We start from the raw sequence: 13,220 nt of genomic DNA, 5'->3' as shown, positions 1-13,220 counted from the left end.
GGGAGAGGGAAGAGAGATAGAAACATCAGTGATGAGGGAGAATCATTGATCAGAAGCCTCCTGCACGCCCCCTACTGGGGATCGAGCCCACAACCCGGGCATGTGCCCTTGACTGGAATTGAACCTGGGACCCTTCAGTCTGCAGGCCTATGCTATGTCCACTGAGCCAAACCAATTAGGGCTAAATATATATTTATTGATTTCAGAGAGGAAAGGAGAGGGAGAGAGAGATAGAAACATCAATGATGAGAGAGAATCATTGATTGGCCACCTCCTGCATGCCCCCCATTGGGGATTGAGCCCACAACCCAGGCATGTGCTCTTGACTGGAACTGAGCCTGGGGCCCTTCAGTCCACAGGCCAACACTTTATCCACTGAGCCAAACCAGCTTGGGCAATAGTTATATATTTTTTTAAATATATTTTTTAAATTGATCTCAGAGAGGAAGGGAGAAGGAGAGAGAGATAGAAACATCAATGATGAGAGAGAATCATTGATTGGCCACCTCCTGCATGCCCCCCATTGGGGATTGAGCCCACAACCCAGGCATGTGCTCTTGACTGGAACTGAGCCTGGGGCCCTTCAGTCCACAGGCCAACACTTTATCCACTGAGCCAAACCAGCTTGGGCAATAGTTATATATTTTTTTAAATATATATTTTTAATTGATCTCAGAGAGGAAGGGAGAAGGAGAGAGAGATAGAAATATCAATGATGAGAGAGAATCATTGATCGGCTGCCTCCTTTATGCCCCTTACCAGGGATCAAGCCTGAAACCCTGACCACAATTGAACCTGGGACCCTTCAGTCCACAGGCCAACTCTCTATCCACTGATCCAAACCAGCTAGGCCTTCAGTAGAAGTTTGACTTAAGAAGAATGATAGTTCCATGAACATAATTTTCCTCAGCACTGTGACCCCCATTAAAGGTCGGACTCCCTTGTCTGTGTAATGACTGACCGCTGGAAGAAGCAACAGCCACCAAACATCTTGGAAGAAATTCAGATGCCCCAGTCTTAATTTTGGCATAATGCCACTGGCTATTCCTCCGAATGCTGAAAACTTACTTCTTGTCCTGGCTGGTTTGGCGTTGGCCTGTGGACTGAAGGGCCCCAGGTTCAGTTCCAGTCAAGAGCACATGCCTGGGTTGTGGGCTCAATCCCAAATGGGGGGCATGCAGGAGGTGGCCAATCAATGATTCTCTCTCATCATTGATGTTTCTATCTCTCTCTCCCTCTCCTTTCCTCTCTGAAATCAATAAATATATATTTAGCCCTAACTGGTTTGGCTCAGTGGACATAGCATCGGCCTGCAGACTGAAGGGTCCCAGGTTCAATTCCAGTCAAGGGCATATACATGCCTGGGTTGTGGGCTTGGTCCCCAGTGTGTGTGTGTGTGGGGGGCTTGCAGGAGGCAGCTGATCAAAGATTCTCATCATTGATGTTTCTATCTCTCCCTCTCCCTCTCCCTTTCTCTCTGAAATCAATAAAAATACATATTTTTTAAAAAACTTCTTTCTGGACCTTACTTTCTTCATCCATAAGTAAGACCACCCTCAAGGAACAGGGCTTAAATAACTAACGAAAATGTTATGACGACCTTTGCAGATTTTAAGCAATGAGTTGAGGGGGACATAACCCTCTTCTGGCGTCTGTCTTTGGTGTTGAGGGCAGTTTTCCATCGCTAGCGACCCAGATATTGCTCCATGGTGTCATTTCTGACCTGGCACCCCCTTATGTATCTACACACATTCAGTTTAGGGACCCCAAAACTTTTCTCTCAGCTCGAGAGCACCTCGAAAAAAAGATAATTGACTAGACACCTTTCTCCCTCTCCAATACTCTGCTTTGACCTGAGAGAGAGAGAGAGAGAGAGAGAGAGAGAGAGAGAGAGAGAGAGGAGGGCAAAGGGGAGGGCGAAGGGGACGGCGTAGGGGAGGGGGAGGGTCGAGGGGGTAGTCCAACTCCAGTTTGGGGAAATCCAGCTCGCGTTTTGTCTCTCACTCAGCGGTGCAGGGTCCAGCGAAGGCAGAGCCCCAGCTTCACTCCCCGAGGTCTGTCCTGGGGAGACTGCAGCTCCGGGGGGCTGACCTGGCCGGGAGGGACCGCTCCGGTACCGCATGGTGCTTGCAGCCGCTGGCCTCGGCTCACGGGTCTGCCCCCCCGGACGCGCGCCGGCCCCGCTCCAGCCATGCACCTCTACCTGCCTCTCCACCGTGGACCTCTGGGAAGCAGCCGGCCACCCCGGGGGCTGGAGCCCTGACCGTGCCCGGAGCCGGTAGGTGTCCGTCCCGGGCCCGCCCGCGCCCTGGCGCCCGCCGGGGACCGGGCTCCGAAGTTGGGAGCAGCGCGAGTTGGAAAGTTTGCTTGGATCTGGCGGGGCGCGCGCCGCCCGGGGAGCCTGGTCGGCCCCTGTGAGCTGGGACCCCGCCGAGGGCAGGGGCGCCGGGACCCGCACGCCCAGGCCGGAGGGGGGTGCGGGGGCGGCGCTCTCCTCTGCGGGACGGGGCGCCGAGTCCGCGGGTCTCCGGGGCCGCAGGGTGGGCAGGCTCCCGGCGGCGACCCCGCACCCCGGGCCGCCTGGGGAGCTTTGTTGGGGGTGGGGAACAATGCCCCCGCCGGCGATCGCGGCGTCAGCCCAAGGCCCGGCTGCGGGGCGCAGGGGGGCTGGCGCGGGCAGCGGAGGCGCCTCGGGGTCGGACCCGGCTGGGGTGGGAGGCAGGGTGGCCTGGAGGGGTCCCTGAAGTGCTGGCGATGGAGGCGCCTCTAGGGCGAGTCGGAGGTCGGGGCGCCTCGGGGTCAGGAGAGGAGAGGGTCCGGGGAAGCTCTGGGTGGGGAACTCGGGGCGTCTGGCGTCCAAGCGCACCTCTAAGTGTGCTGCCTCCCCAGGCTGATAGAGGGGCAGACTCGGGGGTACCGTGCGGGCGCCTGCCTCCCGCCGCTTTTCGGGAGGAAGCTGGTCAGGGGTGACCTGGAGCTCCGCGGGTCCGGGAGGAAGGGGGCAGGCAATTGAATGAGTGTTTGGCCAAAATGGCTTTTAACCAACCCTTTTGAGGGCCACCCGGTCGCCAAACGCATTGGCGCGGCCGTCACTTCAGCCCCTTCGAGGCGGTATCCCGGGACGGCCCCGCGGGGTGGAGGTGCGCGGCGCGGGCGCCGGACCAGCCGAGCCACACGTGAGGGCCGGTGCGGGATCGCGGGGCGGCAGGGCCGCCACGCCCGGTGGGGTCCAGGCTGAGACCCGGCCAGGTCCCTCTCTCCCTCTCCCCTTTCCTTCCTGTTCCTTTCTCCTCTCCCTCTCTCCCCTTTTCCCCTCTCCTCTCCCCCTCTCCCCCTCTTCCCCTCTCCCTCTCCCCCTCTCCCCCTTTCCCTCCCGTCCCTTCACCCCTCTCCCCCTCTCCCCCTCTCCTCCCTTCCTCCCCTCCCCTCCGTCTCTCACCCACCCTCCCAACCAATTTAGCTTCTGGAGAGGCTGTGTGCGGTCCATATATTCCCACCACGTGAACGGGGAACCCAAACGGGGCATTTCTGACCCAGTAAAAATTAATGGATCACCCAGAGGACAGATAATCGCTTCATCCAGGAGTCTTTCCCCCGCCCCGACGCGTCCTCCTCCCGAATTAACCCTCTTGCATAGGTCACTCCTGTGCCTCCCCCCCCCCACCCCCCCGCCCTCTCCCCGGCCCCACTGAGGGCGCAAGATGTCCTGCATCACCCGCATCATCCCGTTGACGGAGCGATGCTTGAAGAGTGCCTCCAGATCTTGAGTGGGGACAGAGGAGGTGCGCTCGCTGGTGTCCGCGGGGCGCGCGGCGCTCCGCGCGCGGACGGCTGGCAGGGCGGCGCTGTGGGGCGGCCACCTCGGGTCCGCCGGGAACCAAAGTGTGCTCATCCCTCACCCCTCCCCCTCCCAACCCTCTCCAGTGAAATAAAAATGTTGCCTCCCTGTTAGGCCTCAGGAGGTTAAACAGAATATGGAAATGGCTCTTGCTAACCAGTTTGGGTAAGAGTTATTTAGGGCATACTAGGAATTTATGGCTACCATTAAATTAAACAAGGCGAGCGGGGCACTTGCAGATAGGTGTGTAAATAAGGAGATATTTGGAGCTCAGTCCGTATTACTTACACTTAGGTAACGTAAATTTTGGGTGCGTTTCCTGATTTTATTGGTATTGGCTACACAGGTAAAAAAAAAACCTCCCCAATTAAGAGGTTTTAATAAGGTGGCTTGTCAGCCTCTGACAGTGTTGAAGGCCCTGCTCTGATTTCAATGAATCTCCAGCATCAGGTTCTATGGGAGTTCCCATCCAGTGTTCCCTTTACTTGGAGAAGATTAGCGGCTCAGACCTACAGCTCAGGGTCCACCGCTCACCATGTGAATGCGCGTTAACCAGCGCTTTCAGCTCTGGTCTACCAGAATGGGTGGGCAGGAGGTTCGGATCACCGTGGTTTCTGCCCTTTGTTCCTCTTCTCTTCCTGCTCCAATCTTCTTTATCTGGTGTGTGTCTCCCCTCCCCCACCCTCTTTATCTTTCTCTCTCTGTACATTTAAATTCCTCTTTCCCTCCTGTTTTTCTACCTCTAGTCTTTAATCCCAGTTGTCTGCCTAATATTCTAGTTTCATTACTATATACATTTCTTTCCCTTTCTCAGTCCCTTGGCCTTTTAAAGGAATCTTTTTTCTTTTTAGGCATTTTCTTAATGCTTTTCCCTCTCCTTTCCAATGTGTTTTGTGCTTTCCTTATTTTTTAGAAGGGTCATTCCATCTCCATTTTAACTTCTCCCATCCCTTTTTGGCCCTTTTTCTTGCTCTCTGCAGGGCAGCAGGGTTGTTTTACATATGGAAGGAGCCTTTGACTAAATCTGCTGGTATTCTAGCGAGTTTCCTTGAACAGCCTTTCCATGTGCGAGGGCTCTCACACTTCCTGTGGTAGAAACTATCTAGGAACCGCCAGCAGCCCGCCCACCTCCTCTTCCCTTTGGATGTAGAACTTAGTCACTGGAGGAAACTAAGCTAGGTGGTGCCTTTTAAAAATAAATGTTTTTTTTAAGTCTTCTCTTTCTTAGTCAAGTGCAGTAGTAGCCTTTCAGTTCCCAGGAGCTGAATGGAGTGATTATGAAATCAGCATTACTTTTGCAACTTGCTATATATATGCAAATACGCGCCACTCATTGGGCCACTGCGGCTAGTGAGAAGGAGTGCCATATAATTTTAAATTGACCTGCGGGCTGGATGATTACATCAGTTCAGCCACTTCCTGCCCAGGGGAATTTGGGAGATCCAGAAGGAGGGAGGGATATAGGACTTTTTGACACGGTGCTGTCATATTGTTCTTTACAGACAATTGATTCAGTTTAGGAAGTCAGACTTTCATTTTCTAGGCAAGGTGATGAGTTCAATAATTGTAAAAACAAAATAAAAAAGGCTCTGTTAAGAGTAAGATTGTGACTACTTCGTAAGCTCAAATAACACTGAGGCAAAAATCAGATCCTGTTGATCAATTTGGTTAGGTAAGTTTAAATAATGTGAATGCTAGAGGTCACCGGTTTGGTTCCGGGTCAGGGCATGCGCCTGGATTTTGGACTCCATCCCCAGTAGGGGGCGTGCGGGAGGCAGTCTGCAGATATTTCTCTCGATGTTTCTCTCTATCCCTCTCCCTGGGGGGGAAAAATCAATAAAAACGTATTTTTTAAAAATTATAAAATTTGTATGAATAATGAGCAGATCCTTACACAGGCCAGTTTGCCATATTCACCCTGGGGCCTGTTCTTGCTTCTCCAGTCTGTCCTTAACCTTACTTTCTCTATGCTAGCATGGTGTTGCTTCATGTTTTAAAGTATGAGTTGGCCTCTTATCTCTTGGCCTATAATGTTTGGATCTCATACATTCCAGTCTATTTCACAATGATATTTTAAGAAACTTTTTTTTTTTTTAAATGTGGGTTAGGTGTCTTGCTGCCCTCTGGTGAAGAGATTGGTTAAATAAGTAATCCCATAATTTTTCTTTTTTTTGTGGGGGGGGTGTAGGTTGTTTCATTTTGTTTTCTCTTCCAGAAAAATAAGAACTCAGGATAGAGTCAATTAATTGCACATGCTTCCCCTCATGGGCCTACTATATATGTTCAGTAACAGCGACACCATTCTGTTATTTTCTGCTTCCATCATATTATCCTGTAGCACTCAGACTCCTGAATATCCCCTAGGATAGACTAAAACTGACTTTGAGAAATAATTGAAATGTCAGTTTTCATTAGAAATGAAAAATAGAATGAGTCTTCAATTATAAATGTTCTTTTTGTATAACTTAAATACTCTACAATGAATATAAGCACCCTCCCCCCAAGAAAAGAGAAAGAAAATGGAGCAATTAATAATGTTTACAAATTATTAAGAAAAATATATTTAAGGAGATATGTAGGGTGATTTCACATTTAAATATAGACCTATTTTATGAATGAACTACATTTTCCCCCCTCACAAATTTCAAGAAAAAAAAAACAACAAACCAAAAAGCTTGCTTCCTCTTCTAGAGTTCAGCTCTGGGAATAACTTGGCTCATTACTGAAGAAGGTTATGTTTCATTAGTGGAGCCAAGGGTGATAAAATTAGAATCTTATTTTTTGTGTGATTGTCTGTCTCTTTGGCTGGGTGGTACCCAGTGATTCCTCCCCTGCAGCTGGATTTTTCAGGGCTCTTTGGCCTCTTTCATCATCTCATAAAAAGGCTGTTATCATTTAAAGAGGCCACATCTTCCCCAATCCATTTGCTTTATACCTTTTCCATTTCCTTGTCTGGCTCTTTTTCAGGAGATAAGGTTTGAATGGTAAACATTATCTTAATTACAAGCCTGAATTTCTAAAGCACTTCAATTTAAAAATAAAAGAGTATGTAAGAGACAGATTGATTTATAAACTACTCTTAAAAGCAGATCCCACGACACCCTCTGGCCTATCCAGATTACTTCATGTATGAATTTTAATTTTCATGGATGATTACAATGCCTGGATTATATGTTCCTAACACATTTTTAGCAATATGTTCTTGATACAAGAGATAAAGAAAGCTAATATTGATATTGTTGAATTTCTAGAGAAGGGAATGGATTGCTTTTCATTATCTGAAAAAACAAAACAAAACAAAAGATTGCTGACTTTTTGGAGATTGTTTGCAAGTGGAATGGTTTTTGTTTTCTAAAGCTGTTGGTACAAGAAAGACCGTCCGCGCATTTTCCCAAAAGCATTTGGAGAAAATATCTGATAGTTTTTCACAGCCAAAGAATTATTGCAGGATGAAAAAAACTTATTATTTTTTAATATTTTTATTGATTTTAGAGAGGAAGGGAGAGAGAATCATCAATCAGCTGCCTCCTGCATGGCCCTTACTGGGGATCAAGCCTGCAACCCAGGCATGTGCCCTTGATTGGAATCAAACCCCGGACCCTTTAGTCCTCAGACCGATGCTCTATCCACTGAGCAAACTGGCCAGGGCAAAAAAAGAAAAAAAATATATATACATACGTGTATATATATATATATATATATATATTTTTTTTTTTTTTTTAAGAAAAAGGATAAAACAGTGAGCTTAGATGCCAAGAACTCAAATGAAGCATTCTCTGGCCTGGTGTTTGTATTTGGCACAGATTTATCAAAATGTTATTTTTCTTGTGGTTAATGTTATCATTACTGTCTATTTAAAAAGTCTTTTAACAGGCAAAATGCTTTGTCTCTGTTGTGCTCTGTGATCATACAGTTGTAATCTACAGTGTATTAGGTGGGAAACAAAAGAACTAGATTTTGCTTTGCAGGGTATGTCAGACTGGGTTAAACTGGTTCTATAATAATAATAACTACCTTTTAGCCTGTTTTTTCTTTTATTTTTTGTTTTTGTATTTTGGAGTTATGAACACTTTTTTAAATCTCCCGTGCATTAAACACCTATTATTTACCAGCCCTGTGCTAAGCCTTTAAACATAACATCTTATTACATTCTCATAATTACCAGTGAGGCTGGTACTATGATGCTTCCTATCTTATTACACATAAGGAAACTGAGGTTGTGGAGCGACCAAGGAATTTGTTGGAAGCACATGGCCAGGAGTGTTTCTGAGCTGGAAACTGAAGCCAGGTCTGCATCTTTCCAAAGGCCCTACCTTCCCCCGCTTCCCTCCTACCTTCAGCCTCTTCCCTTACCTTCCCCTTCAATCTCAGATATCACAAGAATGAAACTAGCGCCACTAGGCTTTCCCTGTAGGAGCCCATTGATACCTCAAAACAACTTCATTTCAGATGCAGAAACTTTGACTCCGTTAAGTGGTTTGCTGAAAAACATAGCTGCTGATCACAGGTTCAAATCTAAGGCTTTTGTGATAAGGGCTCTAGGCACTAAACCAACCAGTGCATCCCAGGGTTACCTGGATCGGGTCAGTACAACAAAAACAAAAGCAAAATTTGAGAATGATAAGGGGCTGTCAAATAATAGCATTAAAAAAAAGTAATAACATTTTAAATAAAATGAGCCTATCTCAGACACTTTCACCAAAGGACTTTGATTACATTTTTTAGAAAGGACATTTCAATGAGAGGAAACAGGAAGGCATAATTTCAGTTGGAGAGTTGATTAAAATGAATAAATTCAACTTTATGAAAAACTTTATGTTGTCTCATTTTCTTTCTCTCATTTTGCCACAGACTGTTGATCACTTGGTTGCAGACCAGTTTGGGGTAACCATTCTCCCACACCATGCTTTCTCACAAGTCCAACACCCTATCGACTGTTAGAGAAGTATCGCCCAGTCTGCTGTCAGAGTGTTGATTCTGTGATCTTTGGAGAGTCTACTGATGTATTTTGTATGGTGAGCTTCACTCTCGTTCATATCTTGGTCTGATTTGGGGTCAGGGTAGGCAATCTGAGGAGATGAAAAGGCACGATGATGGCTCTTGGTCAGCCCCTTTCCTTTTCTCCTCTTTTCTTGCTTATCTTGCTGCCCTAGTATCCTTTGCTGGTTGAATTATTTCATTTTCTCCTTATTTCCAATGTCCTTGCCTAGGCATTCATCATGAGACACTTGGGACCCTGGGTAGAAGGACTTTTAGAACCAGCAGTCTTTGGATTAAGTCGGGTGAAAGAAAAGAGGCATGTCATTTCTGGATGTGGGCAGCGCCCACCACAGAGCCTTCCTTATACATCGTAGGTTCTCAACAGTTACTTGTTGGACACTAATCTGTGAACACTAACTTCTAAGATTTTATATTCTTTTTGTGTGCATGTGAAAAGCTCAAAATTTGTTAGTTGAAATGTGGTATTAATATTATTGTATCTCCAAGGAGTAGAGTTTCTTGGATTATATAAGCCTCTTCCTCTGGGTTTAGACCATCTTTGCTGTCAAACCGATGATACCTCAGCCTGTGTGGTGATGAGCTGAGGAAAGAGAATAAGAAATATTTTTGTTGTTGTTGTTAATCCTCACCTGAGGATATTTTTCCATTGATTTTTTTTTTTTTTGCAAGGCAAACGTATTCACTTCTACTTAGAAGGGTGCACACCAAGCAGACTGTCTGCTTGACTTTATAATCCCTGACTCACGTGACCTGTCCTTTGCTCTTGATTGGAGCTCAGGTGCACAGTCTTTCGTGATTGGCTAATTCAAATGGCAGCCCCCAGGGGAGCTGTAAGCCATGCAGCCAACATGGCGGCTGCCAGGTCACGCGGTCCAAAATGGCGTGATTTTTTTTTTTTTTTTTAGAGAGAGTGGAAAGGAGAGGGGGGGAGAGAGAGAGAGAGAGAGAGAGAAACTTCAATGTGAGAGAGACACATTGATTGGTTGCCTGCCACACGCATCCCCATCAGGGCCGGGGTTGAGCCTGCAACCAAGGTACATGCCCTTGACTGGACTTGAACTCGTGAACCTTCAGGCCACAGGCTGACACTCTATCCACTGAGCCAAACCAGTTAGGGCAATAAATACTTTTTTAATGTACCGTATCCAAATTTGTGAAGATTGGGATTTGAGCTTTAAACTCCATGCAACAACAATAGTGTGGTTTCTGATCTAAAGAAACCCCCATGCTTACCTTATTCAAAGAAATTCATCAACTTAATCAGTTGTCATAGTAAATAAAGTAGCTTTATTGTGAATCTAGAATTTAAAGAATATGTTAGTGGTTTTTCTGTTTACTATATCTTTTTTTAAAAAAATATATTTTTATTGATTTTTTACAGAGAGGAAGGGAGAGGGATAGAGAGCTAGAAACATCGATGAGAGAGAAACATCGACCAGCTGCCTCCTGCACACCCCCCACCGGGGATGTGCCCGCAACCAATGTACATGCCCTTGACCGGAATCGAACCCAGGACCCTTGAGTCCGCAGGCCGACGCTCTATGCACTGAGCCAAACCGGCTTCGGCTGTTTACTATATCTTTTGCAGTAAAAATTCCAGTTCCCTAATTTTAATTAATAATTGGTAGTAAATGTTCTGTTTCAAATGGGAGAATGCATTGCAAAAAGACTCACCTCCAATGTTTTTTTTTCTGTTATTTCAGACCACACTTGGTGCGAGTAAGCCCAACCATGGTGCAGCCAGATTCTTCTCCAAAGTGAGACCTTCCGAAGGACCAATGACTCTGTTTCCTGTGACCTTTCATTTTCTCCTCCTACTCCATAACCATGTCTCGATCCCGCCACGCAAAGCCTTCCAGATTAGTCAGGAGGGAAGATCTAAACAAAAAGAAAAACAGTCAAATGAAGAAGACCTTCAAGCCAATCAACAAAAATGTGACATTAGGCAAGACAATGAGCCCTCGAAAATTAAAGCAATTCCTTCAAGAAAGAGATGTTAAGAAAAAAACAGAACCCAAACCACCACCCGTGCCCGTCAGAAGCCTCCTGACCAGAGCTGGCGCAGCACGAATGAATTTGGAGAGGGCCGAGGCTCTTTTCCGGAACCCGGAGTCCTTAACTTGCAATGGGTTTACAATGACTCTCCGAAGAACCTCCCTTAGCAGGCGACTCTCCCAACCCCCAGTGGTCATAGCCAAACCCAAGAAAGTTTCACCTCCTAAGAATTTAGAAAAGCAACACGAGTGTGATCGGAAGGTAAAGGCCTCAGAGAATGATTCTGTACCAACACAAGACCCCCTCATCCCTCCTGATATAGAGAATCTAATTGACATACAAAATGCATCTTTAGTGAAAGAGGAGCGCCAAGGGACAGCCCAGTCTTGGTGCCAAAGGGTTGAGGATTCCAAAATAAATTTTCCCACTCAGAGTAGCCCTGCGGCGGAGATCCTTTCTGGGGCACTGGAAGGGACACACGGTGCTGAAGGACTGTTCTCTAAAGAGACATTGGATGACAGCAGTGATTCCCCTAGAATGTTTGCCCAGGACCCCCTGTGTGCTCCTTCGCCCCAGGGAGCAGACCTGAATGTTACCTCTGAAGGAAACCGCAGCATTCAGGTAGAAGATTTGGGTTCACAAGTAGAATCTCTTAAGCTCTCTGATCCTTACCTGGATCCCATCCAAAGTGAACATGATTGCTGCCCAACCTCCAGCTTTAATACGGTGATACCGGAATTGGACCTTAGGAACTATTTGTCTCTTGGTGGGTCAGTATATTCTACCTCATTATTAAAACTCTTCTTGGCAAGTTCAGAACAAGGAACGCTTGGTGCTAAGCCAGATCCTCTGGAGGTCCTGAAGGCTCCTCCAGATCAGCAGGAAGTTCCTGATAACACCCCAGTCTTAGGACAGGCCTTTAGTGCTGTCCCACATCAATGGGAAATTCCTGGTGTCAATCTGGTTCATGGAGAGGCTCTGGGTGAGACCCCAGACCCACCAGAGATCGCTGGTGCTATTTCAGTCCAAGGAGAGGTCTTTGGTGCTATCCTCAATCAGGACATCCTTGGTGTGGGTGGGAGTACTGCCTCAGACCCATCTGTCTTCCTTCCTGCTCCTCTAAACCCAGTTGCTACCTACAATGCCCTCCCAGGATGGCCTGATCCACAGAGCACGGTTTCCTATGGGCTTGAGGTCCAAGGTACTATGCAGATTTTATCTTTGGGCTCAGGTCACACTCCTCAACCAACCTCAAACTCAGAGGTAAATTCTGAACCTCCAGCCATGGCTATAAACCATGTAGAGAATGAGAAGCAAGTCCATCTAAGCTTTCCACCAGCTGACACTCAGGGGTTCGCATTAGCCCCTGAGGGAGGACTCCACCATGCTTCCCAGGACCTTGCCCAACACTCCCAGGCTGGTCCCAGCAAATCGGAAGGAGGGAGCTCCCAGATCGACGCCACCGTGGTGTCTACGCCGGTGTCACTTGCCAGTACCTCCTCTTCTCCTTCCCACACAACTGTGCTACCTACTTTGGAAAAGAAGAAACGGAAGCGATGTGGGGTCTGTGAGCCCTGCCAGCAGAAGGCCAACTGTGGCGAATGTACTTACTGCAAAAACAGAAAGAACAGCCACCAGATCTGTAAGAAGAGGAAATGTGAGGAACTGAAAAAAAAGCTACCCGGAATTGTGCCCAAGGTGAGTAAATGCCCAAGGAACTGGGAGACATCTGGGAGACTTGATAGAGGGATCTGTGTGGGGATAGCGCAGTATCGGACCCTTTTACTGGGGTGTAAAATGTTGCTTTAAGTTATCGATTAGAAATGACCTACCTGCAGTATGTCTTGTACATTGATTGACACATGAGCTTATTTTTAGAAGTTGTCTCAGAAAACCAGAACATACAGTTTTTTTCATTGTAGAATTTGATAGAGACACAGGGAAATGGTATGAAATGTGATTTTGTAAATATTTCCACTGTGCCTCATTTGGCTAAGTATCTGTCTTTTTTGGAAGATACAGGTTGAAGAATTAAGAGTGGAACAAATTCATTAACTTCTTTGTAGCCTGAGAAACCAGAGGAATTAAACTTCCTTTTTTTTTTTTTTTTTATGATCCCCTTTTTAAAAAATATATGATTTTAGTCCTGGCTGGTTTGGCTCAGTGGATAGAGCGTTGGCCTGAGGACTGAAGGGTCCTGGGTTCGATTCTGGTCAAGAGCACATGCCTGGGTTGCAGGCTTGATCCCCTGTGGGGAGTGTGCAGGAGGCAGCCGATCAATGATTCTCTCTCATCAATGATGTTTCTATCTCTCTCTCCTTTCCCTTAAATAAAAATATGTTTAAAAAAATTGATTTTACACAGAGAGGAGGGGCAGAGAGAGAGA

The 13,220-nt window shown here is 46.8% G+C and overlaps 1 protein-coding gene across 1 annotated transcript in view; it reads left to right on the top strand.

Moving 5' to 3' along the window:
* The first annotated feature begins 2,232 nt into the window (after nt 1-2,232).
* Nucleotides 2,233-13,220, top strand: part of TET1 (tet methylcytosine dioxygenase 1) — a 113,044-nt gene continuing 102,056 nt past the window's right edge. Inside the window, exons 1-3 of the mRNA XM_079793631.1 lie at nt 2,233-2,278; nt 8,690-8,853; nt 10,543-12,532. Coding sequence (XP_079649757.1) covers nt 10,667-12,532 — 1,866 coding nt within the window. The 5' untranslated portion in view covers nt 2,233-2,278; nt 8,690-8,853; nt 10,543-10,666. The remainder of the gene's footprint in view (nt 2,279-8,689; nt 8,854-10,542; nt 12,533-13,220) is intronic.

This window comes from Cnephaeus nilssonii, assembly GCF_951640355.1.
Source record: "Cnephaeus nilssonii genome assembly, chromosome: 16".
NCBI lineage: Eukaryota > Metazoa > Chordata > Mammalia > Chiroptera > Vespertilionidae > Cnephaeus > Cnephaeus nilssonii.
This window is presented reverse-complemented; position numbering and strand designations above follow the sequence as displayed.